The 17439-nt window shown below is 42.5% G+C and overlaps 1 protein-coding gene across 1 annotated transcript in view; it reads right to left on the minus strand.

The window, feature by feature from the left end:
* Positions 1–15972, minus strand: part of LOC140741178 (aryl hydrocarbon receptor-like) — a 133260-nt gene extending 117288 nt beyond the window's left edge. The window contains exon 1 of the mRNA XM_073071048.1: positions 15780–15972. Coding sequence (XP_072927149.1) covers positions 15780–15916 — 137 coding nt within the window. The 5' untranslated portion in view covers positions 15917–15972. The remainder of the gene's footprint in view (positions 1–15779) is intronic.
* Positions 15973–17439: the final 1467 nt, after the last annotated feature.

The raw sequence follows: 17439 nt of genomic DNA on the forward strand, positions 1-17439 counted from the left end.
TTTCTAATGGAAAGGTGCAAATCTCGTGAATAAAACAAGGGCATCAGTTTGTTGCTATTGGTCACACAAGCAGTTTTGGGGTTTACTAGGGCTATGATCTGTGAGAAACAGCAATCTTAATTGAAGGTAATGCGCCTGTACATGGAGTATCAGATTGATCACGTATCAAGTTCTGATGGGTGATTAAATGTTCAAGAATACACCCACATAGAGTAGGCTCGCCTAACTCATGGAACCTGAGGTGCCACACTGTGGCTGATGCTCAAGACATCCACAACAGGCCAGTTCGGCATCAGTGCAGCCTATACCTCCTGGTGGCAGAGCAAGATGAAAAAAAGGTAGGGAAAAGTCTTGCCAGCCAAACTCAAGCAGAGGTGTTCTCAACAAAAGCATTCAAAGTTAACAAGTGGATATTGGACAATAAATTATATTTGCATGGGAATTACAACGAAAGGTTTCATGTTGACAACTTATTGCCAAGCTTCATATTGAGGATTCCAGGCCAGAGCACCTATCAACCCTGTTTGTTACACAATGGAGCAGAGATAAAGGCTGACATTGTTTGAATACCAGCAGATTGTTGCACTGTTCCTGAATGACTACTACACGCACTGCACTTGAGTCATGCTCACTTCACAAAGACCTGACCTGCTTAAAGTGCACCAGCACTATGGATGTATGTTGCCTCCTCAATAAGAGACGGGGGGAAGAGGAGAACGAACGGAGAGAGCTGACAAATAGAGTGGAAGAAAGTGTGATAAACACAATGACACAGACACAAATGAAAAAGTAGCAATGTTTCATCTTGCATTTATATTGGATCTTTAATTGAGTAAAATGCTGCAAAGAGTGTCAGAGCAGAGTGATGGCCACGATCATAGTCCATGTGCATCACAAATTTTCTCCACTTGCCCTGTGCTGCTTCCAGCCTGAAATTATCCTTAACACTGCAACTTTTTTTTGAATTCAGATAGTGAAATAGTGGAGTCTACAAGTCTGCTGGTAGTGATAACTGATCTAAGCAACTGAGAATGTGCAAGTGTTTTAAATTAAAGGAGCGCATGACTATGGGGTTGGAGATCACAGCAACAGGGAGGTTCGAGGTCAAAGGAGCTCCAAATTGAGAATTTTAGATCTGGTCGATGCCAATATGACAGCAGCCAAGGCAGATATAGTATTTTTTTTTGCAAGTCACTCTGTTTTGCATTCTTTTGAATGTCATTTCCATCCACTTTAATTTTGACAATGTTTCAAAAACATTTGCAAGGGAATCCTATATCTAATGGAGTTAATCACAGCAAATCCATCTTGTTATGCGATGAAATGACTACCTCTCTGTGTGCTGTAAAAACAAAGGAAAGTAAGAAACACCCAGGAGATCGGAACAATATAGTGCAGTCAGGGCAATGAGGCTGGAGGAAAAGGCAGGAATTGATGCAGTGAAGAAGGGAGTTGATATGGTCAGCAGGGTAAAAAGGAGTCTTCCCCTACCAATTGCCAGGGACATTATCAGAGCATGACCATCGAGTTTTGATTTACCTTCTCCTTTCTCCTAAACTACCTGCACCACAGTGTGATGGGTCAAGTGAGCAGCTCATCCTGCAAATATTAAGTATCAACTCCCCTGGCTCCATAAGCTCAGTGCTGTAGTGATGGGTACAGACCAGTGAAATCAGAGGCTGCTCGCAACTCCATGTCAGGCTGTGGCGAAAAGGTCAGGCTTTGACCCTTGACCACACCCACACCTCCCACCTTCGCTACCTGTCTGTTCAGCAGTCCCGACAAGTCTGCTTCCTGTTGGCACTGAATAGGTTTCAATCTTTTCGAAGGAAGAAGGAAACAACTGCACTATGTCCCCTCCTGGACTGCTGAAAGTTGTGGGAAGCCAGGTTACAGAATGTAGGGATCCAGGGCAGTGAACCAGTCCCCCTCCTTAGCATGTACCAGCCTCACACCACAGCCTGCCCAGAACAGGATTAGAGAGTAACACTGCACTAGTTGGTGTTGGGAAGATTAAAAAGCTGTCTACTACAGTCACAATGGTGGAAGATGAAAGACAAGATAGAGATACAGAGAAATTCAAGTGGGCTGTCAGGGAGGACCAAAGTTCTACAGTCTGTACTCAGTAAAAAAAAATGCACTGAAAACAACAAAGAGCATTGGATACTCACTCTTTCTACCTTGACATTTAAAGAAATAATTCTAGTTACAATAGATAAGAAGTTCTAGGGTTTCTTCTTCAAAACCACAATTGCGTGCAAATATCAGGATGCTGTTGAACTTGGGTCTTTTTCATGTCCCTGACGTCACTGTGTTGGCTTTTCCCCACAGCCCCTGCCGCCATCTACAGTTTACTGACGACCAGTCAATGTACACGGGTGACTGTTCACTCCCACCCAGTGAACACAAGCGAAAGCTGGCTCTGAGTCAGCCTGGTTAGAGGCATGGGCAATCCCCTCCCCTTCCAAGGGCAGAGCAGCACTTTCACTTATCGCTTCAATCGCATCCACCAAAGAGGTCAGAGCCATCAGGAAAGGGGAGGCGAGTTGGCTGTGAGGGCAGCAGGGGTTTGCAGTGATCATGCTAATTAGAGATACTGTTAGTCACAGGTCCCGAGTTGAAGCTGGTGGGGGACTGTTAAGACATGTCAGCTTCCAGCAGAATTTGCTGCTGACATACATCACTCACATTCTGCATACTGGCTCCTGTACAGCAAGCCCCCCCCCCCCCACACCCACAATACTCGATTATCTGTACTGGCATTGAACCCATTTAAAAGCCCCCACCCTTGTGTTCAAATCCCTTCATATAACTGTCTCTGTTATCCAACCCTATATTTCTACGCTCCTTCAATTCAAACACCTTGCACTTGCCAAGTGACCATTGCCCTGCCAATGGTGGGCTACTCTTTCCATTGCTGAGACACCAATCTCTGGCATTCTCTCCCTAAACCCCTCCACCTCCATGACAAAGCTTCTGTCACCATTCCTGATGCCTCCTTGGTGTCAGATTTTAGACAATAATACAGCTTCTTGCAACGTAGCATGTTAAAAGTGCTATATAAATGCAAGTTGGTATTTTTGTTGAAGCGTCAAGCATCTTTACAGAGTGTCCACGTCAAACAAAATCCATGTAACTACACATACAGCAGCATAGCCTCCCAGTGGTTGATCATGAATAATCAAAAAGTAAAGTGCCTGAAGCCAAATAAGGCTCATCAAGTAAATACCTTCAGGAATAGGGAAGCTATCAGAGAGAGAGGGGGAAGGGAGGAAGAAAAACAACTTTAAACTGTGTATCTATTGAGACAGGCAACATAGTAGGCAAGCATAAAATACCCTCTGAAGAACACCAAAAAAAGAGTTGGTTCTATTAGATGAAAGGATTAATTTCTATTATTTAGAAACATTTCCTGTAGCAGTCCAGTTCTAATGCAATTCACACTCTTAATATGTTAGCACAAAAGCTATTTCCAGCAGGAAATTGGAAAGGTAAAACTGGACAAATTTGAAATGTGTCGTTTTCTTCAAAACTGGACTTTTTTCCCCTTAGGGCAGCCACCCTACAGCAAGCTGGAAGAATGACCAACATGAAGGCAAGAAGGTAACAAAGCCAGGAGTCAGTGAAGAAAGATACGAAATGAGAAGGAGAAGATTCCTGCAGACAGGTGAATATTCCTGTAGATTCACCCATCTACAGGAATCTTCTTATCCATAATTACCCTGGGAGGCAGCAAAGGCTGATGCTATCGTTTATACCATCGGTCAGGTTTTAAGACTATTTAACAACATTATGCCCATTTACCTCAATTTTAGACATTTCTCCTCTCCCCCAAAGTCACTATACTCCCATCCCAAATATCCATACAAATCACACAGATCTAAGTATTAGGTAAGCTGGATGCCAGTTTATTTGTAATTAAACCTAGCAGTCATTACCATGGCTCCCAGATAAGACTTTATACTGACCCGTGAATTAACACAACTTCTTGGATAAATCAAATAGCTGTTTACGACCAAAAAAAATCACATGCACACAAGATGTCAGATATCCTTCAGCAGTCGAAATTGAGGCTTATAGCACAACACTTTACAGTACCAGCAACCCGGGTTCAATTCCGCGCTGTCTGCAAAGGGGTTTCTACATTCTACCCGTGACCGCGTGGGTTTCCTCCAAGTTCTCCGGCTTCCTCCCACAGTCCAAAGATGTGTCAGTTGGTAGGTTAATTGGTCATTGCAAATTGTCCCGAGATTAGGCTTGGGGGTTGCCTGCCGGCACGGCTCAAAGAACCAAAATGGCCATTTCTGTGCTGCATTTCAATAATTTTTTTTAAAAAATCTTCCCCTGAACTTAAAGAGTGACCACCTTCTCCCTCTTCCTCCAATAGGCTTTTATTACCCTTAGTGCCTTGTGAACACTTCAATCGACCTTCCCTTTCACTTTCATTAAACATGGCAGAGTTACACAGGGAATAGATGGGCAGAACACCATCTGGGATTTAGAGCAGGAGGGGAGGACAAAACAGGATAGATTCCAAACCAAAAATGCTAGGAAGGGTGCCTCCACTCCTTCTACACCTCCACTCTCAGTGGGGTGCTTATTGATGGAAGGCTAACTGAGGGCCTTTGGCTTTTTGTGAGATCCCTTTTCTTGCAGATGGGAAAGGCAGTAAAGCTGCCTAACAGTATTCTCTGTACAGAACCAGATGGTGCTGCCCACACCAATAGTTCCACTGGCAACAAAGCCATTGCACAGAACTACTTTCATGGGAACACATCTACTGTGCAGCCATTTCTCTTCCCACAACGTCACAGGCAAAGATTCCAAAATGCCACCAATTCCTGCCAATGACAACAGCACCTGACCCTCGAGCCACAGCCATACTGCTGCTGCACACAGACAAAACCATTCAGGTGCCCACACAAGGCCAAAGCCTCACTGCCAGCAAAGGACTGCAACTGTCAAAGTAGGGGTCAGGGAGAATAATTTGTTTCACTCTCTTGGCCTCCCTAAAATGTTACCAGGTACAAAAGCTTCACCCAGCAGTGAGGAAGATCCATGGTCAGAAATGTAAATGTTATGAATGCAAATCAGAAACAAATGCCTGCATCCAAAATTGTATGTGACAGCCCCTGTTGTTCTACAAGTACAGTAATACAGCTGGTAGAGCCATTGCTTCAGAGTTCAAGAGACCCAGGCTCAGTTCTGTCCTCAGCTGCAGTCTGTATGGGGAATGCATGATCTCCCGATGACTGCTTAGCTTTCTTCCGAATGCTCCGGTTTCCACTCAACACAAAGATGTGTGGGTCGGTAGGTTAATTGTTTACACACACACACACCCTCCCCTGAGTTGCTGTTTCGGGCTGACGCCCTTCTTCAAGACTGGAAAGGGGGAAGATGCCAGAATAAAATGTGTGCGTGTGGAGGGGGAGGCTAGCTAGGTGATAGGTGAAGCCAAGTGATTGGGAAAAGGGCTAGAGAGGAAGGAATCTGATAAGGAGAATGGACTATAGGATAAAGGGAAGGACGGGCACCAGGAGGTGATGATAAGCAGATGGGAAGAGGCAAGGGTCCAGAGTGGAGAATAGACAAAGAGAGAAGAGGGAGGGTGGGGGGGAAAACTTTACCAGACTGACAAATCAAATGTTCATGCCATCAGGTTGGAGGCTAGCCAGATGGAATGAGGTGTTGCTCCTCCAGCCCGAGAGTGGTTTCATTGTGTCAAAAAAGAAGGCCATGGAGCAACATGTCAGAATGGGAATAGGAACTGGAATTAAAATGGTTGACCACTTTTGGTGGATGAAAATAAAAGATGCCTCCTTCTATGTTGTATACAAATCCAAAAACAAACCCTTTTCTTCCTTTATGTGTTTATTGAATTTCGCCTTGTGTGGACCCACCCCAAACGGGAACAAATTCACATTCTCACCATTCTCAGGAAAAAAAAACTAACTAGAATTTCTGATCAGACTCATTAGTGACAACATATTTACAGCCATTCGTTCAGGCCTCCATCACAAATGGAAAACTGTTCTCAATATAAACCCTTCAAAGCATTGTCATATTCTTGAAGGCATCCATCAGATTACCACTCGGCTTCCCAGTTCTGACCACTCCAATAGGTACAAGGTTCCAATTCTAGAACCATTCTACTAAATATTTTACACACTGACTCGAGTTCCTCTATATCTTTACCAAAGTGGGGAGACCAGACATGTGCACGTATGCTGAACGTGGTTTGACTCAAGTTTAGCAGAACTGCTCTACTTTTCAACAACATCCCTCAAGTATTGCACCACTTGCTCTTTTTTTAAAATACACTAACACATATTCAATGTTCCATTCTAACAGAAAGGCTCCAATTGAGTGTCAAAGCAACCTAATCCTTTTTACGTAGAAAAACGCAGGATTTAATTTTTCCAACTACAGTGGAACATTGCAATTTTAAAGTGCAAGTACTCCCACAGTGGTTACATTAAATCTGCTGTCTGATGGCAAAAGAATTAAGTCAAAACATTGTGGCTTTTACAAGCCTGTGGTAGCAGGTGTAATGTACTTTTAGCATGTGGACACAAGGGATGAGAATTACTTTCAATAAGTTTCCTGCTACAACAGCTCAGAATTCAATTCATTGGAAGCAGAGATCAACATCAAAAACTCAAAGCACTCTCTGGTTCACTTTGTGGCAATTTTTTCCTCCCCATCTCCTGGTATACAGTTCCCCTCCAGTACTCTGCCTCAATGAATGGCCCAGCAGCACAGCTAGTTGAGCTGCTGCCTCACAGCTCAAATGACCTCAATTCCATCTGATCTCCGGTGCTGTCTTATGTGGAGGTTTTACATTCTCCCTCTATCAATATGGTTTCCAAGTGCTTCAGTTTCCTCCCACATCTGAAAGACATGTGGGTTAGTAGGTTAATTGGCTAATAGCATGCCTCTAATGTGTAGATAAGTGGTAGAGTCTGGAGGGAGTTGATGGGAATGCCCGGAGAAGGAAATGAGATTTGTGCAGGATCAGTGTAAGTATGTGCTTGATAGTCAGCATAGATTATGTGGGCCAAAGGGCATGTTTCCACACTTCATGACCAAAGCCTTTTTCCCCCACTTCAATTGTTAGAAATCAAGATGCAAGCCCACATAAAAATTGGTCACTGCGTTTCCTAAAAGCAGCAGTGATTACATTCAAAGTCACTCCATGCAATGCACTATACAAATCCAATTTTTTTTTTAAACCTATATAGTGGATTTCAGATATTTGGGCCATCAGTTAATCTGGTTAGCTGCTGATTTGGGACAACTCTTAAAGAACAAAAACTGATCAAGAAAATAGCCAGGATTTCCTTCCTTTATTTGGGACACTATGTACTTAATTAGGACAGGAGACTGTTGCTGAACAGTTTCTAACTAGTGTCCGTCACATGCACTTGTGTGTCCATTAAGACACTACACTGTACTTAGAGCAAAACAATTTTAAATAGCGCCAGTTACATGTGTTCGTGTTCAAAAAAAGTGATTTTTGTCACTGACAACTGGCATGAAACAAGCAGCAAAAAATACTGTTTTCTCTCTGCAGATTCAAGTATTCAGGCTCAGAGATGCCAGAAACAGCCAGGAGTGAAAATGAAACTATTTCACTACTTCAGCAAGTTAGGAACCATGAAGAATTAAAGTATTGACAATAATCTTGAATGGTACTGTGAAAAAGAAGATTTGGAAGGTGCAACAGTTTCTAACTAGCTTCAATCACGAGCACCTGTTTGGCCGTTATACATTACACTGTGATCAGAGCTAACAGTTTTTAAATACTCTCAGTTGCATAAGCTTGTGTTACGTTAGAGATTTGGGCTGACAGCAAATTAAATAGCAGTGATTGTTGACACTACTTCTTGCAGGAAGGTAATGAAGGCAGTCTATTATCTACACTTGGTTTTCTACACTGATTTTATTAATTTACAGTCAAAAGAACACAGCAGCGTGCACTGTATGAATTCCTCCATTGATAGCTATTAGGAACAAACAGTTTTATAAGTACTGTAGTAATATTGATAGTGTTATAATTTATTATGCATTTCATTTAAATATATAATTTGTTACTCATTTAAATTGTAGTTTGTCTTTTTTAAAAACTACTTCTGTTGTGTTTTGTAACTCCAGAAACTACTTGAAAGAAAAACATGAGAAGCAAGGATACTTAGTTTTCTTTTCTTCAGTGAGGTGCTCACATATGATATGGTGGTATAATAACGTATGCCATTCACCTACAACCCATAATGAATTATGTAAACAAAGAATGCTTAATCAAACAATATATTTACAATATTACTCAAATATAATTTAACTATTACATGCTCTACACTCCTCCCTGCTTAGCCGTGAACTCCACAGCAGAGTAAATTTTAAATTGTCCCATTCAGACCTAAAGATTTAATTGCTGTGGAGGATTTCTTACAGTTCCTGACAGGGGATGGTTCACTTTTATTGGCAGGTAAAACTTGTGCCTGTGAAACTATTTCAGGTTCTGGAGCCTCCTCCATGGTAGTTGTAGGAGTTGACTCTGGGACTGCAGGAAACAATAGGTCTGGACATCTTTCTTCGCTAACAATTGACTCTGCCAGGGCAATGCAGGCCAGTCCCAGGAATGGAGAGATGCTGGTCTTGGCATCTTCTGGACCTGTTGGCATCCCAAACAGTGCATGGCAATCTGCTCAATCTGATCTATCCCAGGCCCCCAGACAAAGCTTCAAGCCAATGCTTTCATTTTGACCATGACTAGATGACTGCTATCCAACTCCTCCAAAACTTTAGCTCTCAGTTTGGATGGTGCAACAACTCCCAATCTCCACATAAGGCAACTCCCATCAACAGCAAGATCATCCTGTCACTGGTAAAAATGGGGAAATGGAATTTCTGCTGCATATTCCAGACATTTTGGGTGACCATGCAGACCTGAGACAGTGTGGGGTCTTTTCTGGTTTCTCTTTGGATCATCTCTGCCGTAATAAGGAGACTTTCAATTTGCGTTAGGAAGAATACGTCAAGAGGAGTGCCCGCTTTTGTAAGTTTTTCAGGTACTTCCTTTTCCAAGGATAAACAGAACAATTCATCAGCATTCCCATGATTAGTTGTCCTCTTGAATTCAATCGTGTACTTGTATCTACCAAAAAACCGAGCCCATCTCTGCATTTGTTGCGCTGCTGTTCATGAAGAACCCTTCTGTGGATTGAAAATTGACACTAGTGGTTGATGATCAAAAATGAGGGTAAACTCTCTCCCATACAAGTACTGATTGAAACATTTTACACTCCAAGGCCTCTCCGTCAATCTGTGCGTAATTTTTTTCTCTGCAGCACTAAGAAAATGTGAGGCAAAGGCTAAGGGGCATTCACTTCCATTACTCAGAACATGCAATATGGCTGCACCTACACCACAAGGTGAGGCATCACAGGCAAGCTTCACTGGGCAATGTGGATCATATCTGAGTAGTGTCTGATGTCACCATTTCTTTGTCTTTTGGAAAGTCACCTCACACTGCCATTTCTTCCCGACCTGTAGTAATGATTTCAAGGGATGGAGCACAGCAGCCAGGTTTGGCAGGAACCTGTTATGGTAATTGCCAAATCCTAAAAAGGACCACAATTGTGACATGTCCTTTAGTCCTGGAGCACCTGCAACTGCTTGAATTTTCTCAGCATGCTTGTGTAGTTCTTGTGCATCAATAGTGTAACCACATTAAGCGACGCTTGGTTTAAAGAATTCACACTTGGCATGTTATGCTCTGAGCCCATAATCTTCCTATCTTTTTAGCACTGTTTTGAGATTTTGGAGGTATTCCTTGTCATCCTCACTGGTAACACTGAATGCCTGCGTAGCCTTGCAGCACCTGGTCTATAGTTTTCTGCTAGAGTGTAGGTGCAGACACTTCTCCAAAAATAAGCTTTTTATAGTAATAAGCCTTTCAGGAGTGTTAATGGTGAGAAAAACTTCAGACTCTTCTTCCATCTCCATCTATAGGTAGGCCTCAGCTAAGTCCACTTTGCTGAAGTATTTCCCTTCAGAAAGGTTTACAAAGATATCCTGGGCAGAGGCTATTGATCTACTTTCAGTACCGAGTTGACGGTGACCTTAAAAATCACATTAGATCCTGACAGACCCATCCTTCTTGGCTACTGGGACCACTGGTGTTGCCCATGGGCTCCACTCAACCCTGGATAGAATTCCTTCAGCTGCCACGTGATCTCGCTCACTGGCTACTTTATCACAGATGGTATAAGGAAATGGATGGGCTTTGCAAAACTTGGGTGTGGCATTTTCATTTAACACTATTTTACCCTTGATATGTTTGAGTTTTCCATTGCCATCCCTGAACACTGCTGTGGCATCATCCAGTACCTTTCTTAATTCGCTTTCAGTTGACTATTGCAGAAGATGTGACATGCAAATAGTAGATGGATCTCCAATCAAGTCATAGTTGTCTAGGCCAGTCACGACCTTCTTGTTTCTACCACATACAAACCCAATGTGGCTTATTACTTGTTGTTTTTCACTGTCATGAATGTCAGTTTCACAGGAGTTATCTTTTCTCCAGTACAAGTTCTTCATTGGATACCTGCAAGCTTCAGTTCAGTATCTTGGAGATGCTGTTCAAACTCACTTTGTATAATGACTGAAACAGCCAAGCCAGCATCCAATCCCATATTAATTAATTTGCCATTCACTTCTGGTGTAAGCCATGTTGCTTGTTGTTAGTATCACTCTCAACATCAGATTTTTTATCAACAAGATGCAAATCAGTGTTTTTGGAAACTGCAACTTGACTTTCTATATTTTTCTCTTCCCTGGGCAATCCATTTACTTTTGTCCTCTTCGTTGCGCTTTGATCAAGTTTTGCCTCCAAGCCTGCATCAATCTGGTGTATGTGACCATCTGCCACAACAATAACATAATTTGTTCGGCCATGCAAGTGTCTGTTTAAACGCTGCAATTCTATTTACACTCACTTTCATTCCAGACCACAATTCAATTGCGCCTCTGGCTGCTGTTACCATTGATACAGCAATTTCAACTGCTCTTTTAAAACTGAGCTCTGCTTCAGTTAGGAGCCAATTTTGAATTCCTTCTTCTAAGATTTCACAAACTAAACAATCTCTCAGTGCATCATTAAGCCCATCTGTGAACCGACAATGCTCAGACAATCTCTTCATTCATCCATGCAAGCTGAAATGGACTCCCCTACTGTTTGATTCCACTTTAGGTTTCATAAGCATTCTCCAAACAACAAAAGTTCTGGTTCTAAATGTTCCTGCATTACGTTCATGATATCAGTGAAGCTCATTTCACTTGGTTTGGTTGCGGCAGTTAAACTCCCAAGCAAACTTTATGTTTTTCCACCCACTGCACTCAGTAACACTAGCATCTGCTTTTCATTGGCTATTTACTTCAAAATACTGCTCAATTCGTTCAGTATACGTCATCCAGTTACCTGTTGTACAATCAAATGAGTTTATCTTGCGGATGTAGCCAGCCACTTTTGTTTTTTTTTTAATAAACATTTATGATTATTATTAACTGATACTGTTTATGTCCTTGAGCAAGGCACTTAACAACACATCGCTCTGCGACGTCACCGGTGCCAAGCTGCTTGGGTCCTAGTGCCTGTCCCTTGGACAACATCGGTGGCGTGGAGAGGGGAAGGCCTGCAGCTTGGGCAACTGCCGGTCTCCCATACAACCCTGCCCAGGCCTGTGCCCTGGAAACTCCAGGCGCAGATCCATGGTCTCTCGAGACCGACAGATGCCACCATTCACTGTTTATAAACCTGTGAATTTCATTCATTGTCTTTTTTTTTTTTTAAACTCTACCATGTCTCTCCCCTGCCAAATAATAATGTGCTGTGCATTTTTAAAAAAAACCTCAAATGGCTCTCTCCCCCTTCCAAAGAAAAATGTGCTGCACTTCAATAGGTTAGTCATCATCTCGGATTCATTTTAAAACTTCCTTGTCGTCACTTATGTTCTAGAAGTCCAGAAACTACTCAAATGAAAAACATAAGGAGCCAGGGATACGTGTTCTTTCTTTTCTTTAGTGGGGCGCTCACATTTGATGTAGTAGTGTAATGACGCATACCATTCACATACTTTTACATACAACCCGTAATGAATTATGTAAACCAAGAATGCTTAATCAAAGTTCAAAGTACACTTACTATCAATGTATACTATATACAACCTTGAGATTCATTACCTTACAGCCAGCACAATACATAGAAACCCGCTTGAACCCATTAAAAAAAGACTGTCAAACACCCAATGTGTAGTGAAAAAGAATTGTGCAAACAATAGTGGTAAGCAAATAACATTCAGAACTGAAATTCATGGAAGTGAGTTCACAGACACAAAGCCAGTCACAGGCAGTCAAACAATATATTTACAATATTAAATACACTACACTTTCCACGAAACTTCAGCTAATTAGGACAGCCGTTTAATTGGGCCAAAATGTACTGGTCATGATGTGTCCCAATTAACTGGAATCCACGTATTGATAAAATAAGAATGAACTGGTATTTATCTGGAGCTTCCATTCCTTCCCCACCACCACCCCCCCCCCCCCACCTCACAAGTGCAGCCTGGTTGCAAATGTTTGATAGGGAAACGTGATGGACCAATAGCACACAGCAAGATCCCAATATGGTTAATGAGCAGAGAATCTCCTGCTTATTGTGCTGCTAATAGTTGAATATTTGATGTTGGAGACCAGGACTGCAGTGCTTTACAAACAGCACGTAATGCAGGATCTCCCCACACCCCACATACCTTGATAGGTGCAACAGAGCCACATTAATGTCACAGAAGCATAGCAGGGTGCTGGCAACCAAGACGGCCTTTAATGTGACATAATTTACCCCAGTGCTAATCAGCAAGGGCTCAAGAGTGAACTTTCAGTTTTGTCACCAAACAGGTGAGTAAAGTTATTATTTCAAAATAAACTTCATTCATTAACATGCAATCAAAATCAGTACAAGATTATCTTTGTGTTCAGTGTTATTCTGTACATACATTCAAAATGTTATTGACTCTATACATTGGTAGTGTTCACACATTCTGCATATGGAGCAACACTGCCACTTATGTGGCCTCCTGCGACATGAAGTTCAAATGTTTAGAGGTTTCTACACTAGGTGAGTACAGAAAACTCGAGGGCCTCCTGGCACTGTTCGAAACATTCCGTGTCGGTTCTCCCTTCTTAAATTTAACATGTGGAATGTTGCAAATCCAAATCAATATGCACCTAATTGGTCTTTCCCTTTAGCTGATGACACGGTTTCCTTTAACACCTGTCCAAGATGGTATTCAAATACCAACCTGGACAACAGTGCAGCTATTAGAGCCACTGCCCCACAGCTTGAAAGGTCCAAGTTCTAGTGCCACCTGTGTGGAGTTCGTATGTTTTCCTGTGACCACATAGGTTTCCTCCAGTTCCCACATCCCAAAGAAGTGCACGTTTCAAAGGTTATTTGGGGGTTGTAAATTGTCCCAAGTGTTTTAATGAGTGGTAGAATCTGGACTGAGGTGATGGGGAAGTAGAATAAAATGGCATTGGTGTAAATGGGATGGTCGGTACAGACTCTGTGAGCCCAAGGGCCTGTTTCCATGCCTAATGACTTAAGCCTTCCTTTTTCATTTCAATTGTTACTGAGACCTAGAGGATAGGCCCACATAAAAATTGGCAGCTGCATTTCTTAAAAGAAGCAGTGACTACTTTTGAATTCACTATGCAATGCACTGTACAAATCCAAATTATTTTTCCCCAGGATTGATAAGATTAGAATGAACTGACATTTACCTAGCACAAATAAAAGAAAATCTGGATATGCTGGAAATCCAAGCGGCACTCACAAAATGCTGAAGGAACTCAGCAGGCCAAACAGCATCTATGGAAAAAAAAGAGTACAGTCGATGTTTCAGACCGAAACCCTTCGGCCTGAAACATTGACTGTACCCTTTTCCGTAGATGCTGCCTGGCCTGCTGAGTCCCTCCAGCATTTTGTGTGTTGCTAACATTTACCTAGAGCCTGTTTTCCCAAAGTGCTTTACAGCAAATGTAATACTTTGCAGGGTGGTTGCTGTTGTATAATAGGGAGAAACGATGGACCAAATGGCACACAGCAAGATGCCAAAAAATGACTAGAGAATTTACTCCTTATTGTGCTGACTGACAGCTGAATATTGGATGTTGGATACCAGGAGAATTCCAGTTCTCTTCAAAAGTTTTAAGACTGTAAGTTCACCCTGGTGCCCCTGAATTCTCTACTGGTGAGCTATTCCAAAATCCAACCACCCTCAGTGAAATTATGCTATCTAGCATCCTTTTTAATCATTTCTTTATAGCTTATATTCTTGCTCTACAGTCTCATCTACAATCGAGTATCATTGATGGCCCTGTAGATTCGGTATTAATACTAGTCATATTCCCACCCCTCAGTCTTTCCCTCTCCAATGACAAGTTCCTACTCAATGAATTGAATCACGTGTGTTTTCATCATCTAGTCTCATAATTATTCAAATATGTCTCTCTTGTACCATTTCCAGCTAGGCTGCATTCTTACTGTAGTGAGGGTTAAGAACTCCATCAGATAAGTTATTACCAGATCTGAGAACAAAACTTTAATCCTGAGATGTGTTTGTCACTGCCAATCAGAACTTATCCCTTACTGCCCCTGAAGAGGTGGAGATGAGCTTGTCTTCTTGAACTGCTGCATACCCAGGGTATAAATATGATGAAAATTAGTTTTTTAAAGCAACAGCACTGTACACTACAAACATGGTTAAAGTACTCAAAAAATGTTACTGGGGACAGTTTTCCAGGATTTAGACCCAGTGACAATGAGAGATCGGTGATACATTTGCAGGTTAGCACAATGTGTGACTCTGGGGGTATTGTGTTTGACTTATCCTTCTTGGCAATAGAGGTTTCTGGCTTGGGAGGCACTGCCCGGAGTAACCGGACCGAGTAACTGCAGAGGATTTTGTCTCAAAAAAAATGTGCTGAAGGTAAATCACGGGATGTCGACTATGCGGGAAACTTGGTTGCACAACTCGCCCAGTAAATAACACCGCCTCGTATCAGAATTACTGGGAAATGTAAAACACTTCAGCTTCCAAGGTAACTCAAGACTTGCAGCAAAGTACAACACTCAAAGCAAATGCTTTATTTTAAAGAAACAGATGCAGTTGGCTGACGCACAGGTAAACGGTCGAAGACAGAAGCAAATAAGCAAAGGGGAGGGGAATTTAATACTCCACAAACAAGTAAAACTAATGGAAATATTTATTTATGACGATGCACGTCGAAGAACAAGAACCCCCTTGGAACCCATTTGAGCTTGGCTACCTGCCAGTTAATAATTAGACACACACTCGCTGCAAAGGGCTTCGAAAACAATCTGAGAGCGTAGGTTGGCCAATCAATCAGCTCAAGTCGATAATAAACACACACAAAATGCAGACACCTGTGGATCCAATACTGCAAGGAATACGAGAGGCAGACAATCCCCATTACGGTCCCTGCTCAACTTTCCTCAGCCCTGGTGCCGTCAACCCTCACCCGCCCCCAGATTCACCCTCGCGCCATGCGCGTGGAAACCTCTCCTCGCGGGTTTTGGAGCACGAGTCCCCCACCCCACCCCCTCCTCGGTACCTGTGCACTGCGTCAGAGTACACGGGAGAAACGGCGCCCTGAAGAAAGGAGAGAAGGCGCTACGCCAACCTAGCAACACTCACCTCTTGGAGCCTGGGTTAGCTCTTTTCCTCTTCCTGCCCATAAAAATATTCCTGGTGGTGGTGATCATTGTGCAGAGGCCGGGGTGTGAAGGCGCTACCTGCGTAGTCCGCTTCGGCCCGAGTGTTTGGCTTGACATCCTCCAAGCGAGTTGCCGCAAACGCTTTAAGTGACGGACCAGGAAGTGTGAGACTGACTCGCTCGCTCACTCACTTTTTCTCTCTCTCTCCAATCTCTCCTTACATAACACGACAGGAATTAGTCATGACCCCGACCTCCTGCTTCGCAATTACATAATTCATTGTGATTTATATAGTTAGTAGACAAAATGAAACCACACTATTATTATGTTAATACTTAAAATAATAATTTTAGTACCTATTGGCGTGCAGGATACATAAATGTATTATTTTATTTTGAAGCTGCTTTGTGTCGTACCAAAGACTGAAGCGACTGTTGCTCCTCAAGATAGTGGTGGTAGGTCTGTCTTTAAACTGATGCCAACAAGACCCGAGGGGTGCCGTTTTACAGAGGCGGATAATCCCGAGCACTTGGGTGATGTTCCATAACCGGCACGGGATCATTTGCAGGGATTGCTTGCAGTACTGGGATCTTGCTGTGCGCGAATTTGGTGGCTGGCCCAACAATTCAGCGGTGGCAAAAATTGTCTACAGTACACTACTACACAGAAAAGGTTCACAGCAATGTTGTCTGGACTGGAGGGCTTAAGTTATAAGGAAAGATTGGATGCCTGGGACTGTTTTTCCTGGAGTGAAGGAGGGTAAGGGGTGACCTTATTGTATCATGCAGTATGGAAACAGGCCTTTCAGCTTAACTGCTCTATACAGACCAAGATGCCCAAAAGTTCCATTTGTACACACTTGATTCATATCCTTCTAAATCACTCATGTCCATATATGTGTCTGAAAACATTTTAAATAGTGTTAATGTACCTGCCTCAACCACTTTTGGCAGGTGGTTCCATATACTGATGACGCACAGGGTGGAACAATTACCCCTTGGAGTCTTATTAAATCGTTCCCTTCTCACCTTAAGCTTCTGCCCTCTAGTTCTTAATTCCTCAACCCTGGGACAAAGACTGCATGTTCACCCTATCTATGCCCCTCATGATCTTATGCATCTTTATAAGATTACCATTGTCTCCTATGCTACAACAAATAAAATCCCAACCTGCTCAACCTCTCTATAGTCCATGTATCCTGGCTTAATGGCATTTTTTCCTATAGCAAGGTGGCCAAAACTGAACACAATTTTACAAGTGATCTCACAAACATCTTGCACAATTGCAACATTGCATCTCAACTTCCATACTCAATGCCCTAACCTTGAAGGTTTATAAAATTATAAGGGGCATAGATAAGTGGATGTTTACAGTCTTTCCCCCAGGGTAGAGGAGACTAAACTTAGAGAGCACAGATTTAAGGAGCAGGAAAAAATTTAAAAGGGCTTTAGGGGCAACATAGAAAGCATTCTTACTGGTTACAGCATAGCCTGATATAGCAATTCCAATGCACAGGAACATGAGAGGCTGCAGGGTATAGCAGACATAGCCTTCCTCGCCATCAAAAGAATATACATAAAGTGCTGCCTCTAGAATGCACCTCACTATCGTCAAGGATTCCCATGATTCATGGCATGCCA

The sequence above is a fragment of the Hemitrygon akajei genome, chromosome 18 (genome assembly GCF_048418815.1).
Source record: "Hemitrygon akajei chromosome 18, sHemAka1.3, whole genome shotgun sequence".
Classification (NCBI taxonomy): domain Eukaryota; kingdom Metazoa; phylum Chordata; class Chondrichthyes; order Myliobatiformes; family Dasyatidae; genus Hemitrygon; species Hemitrygon akajei.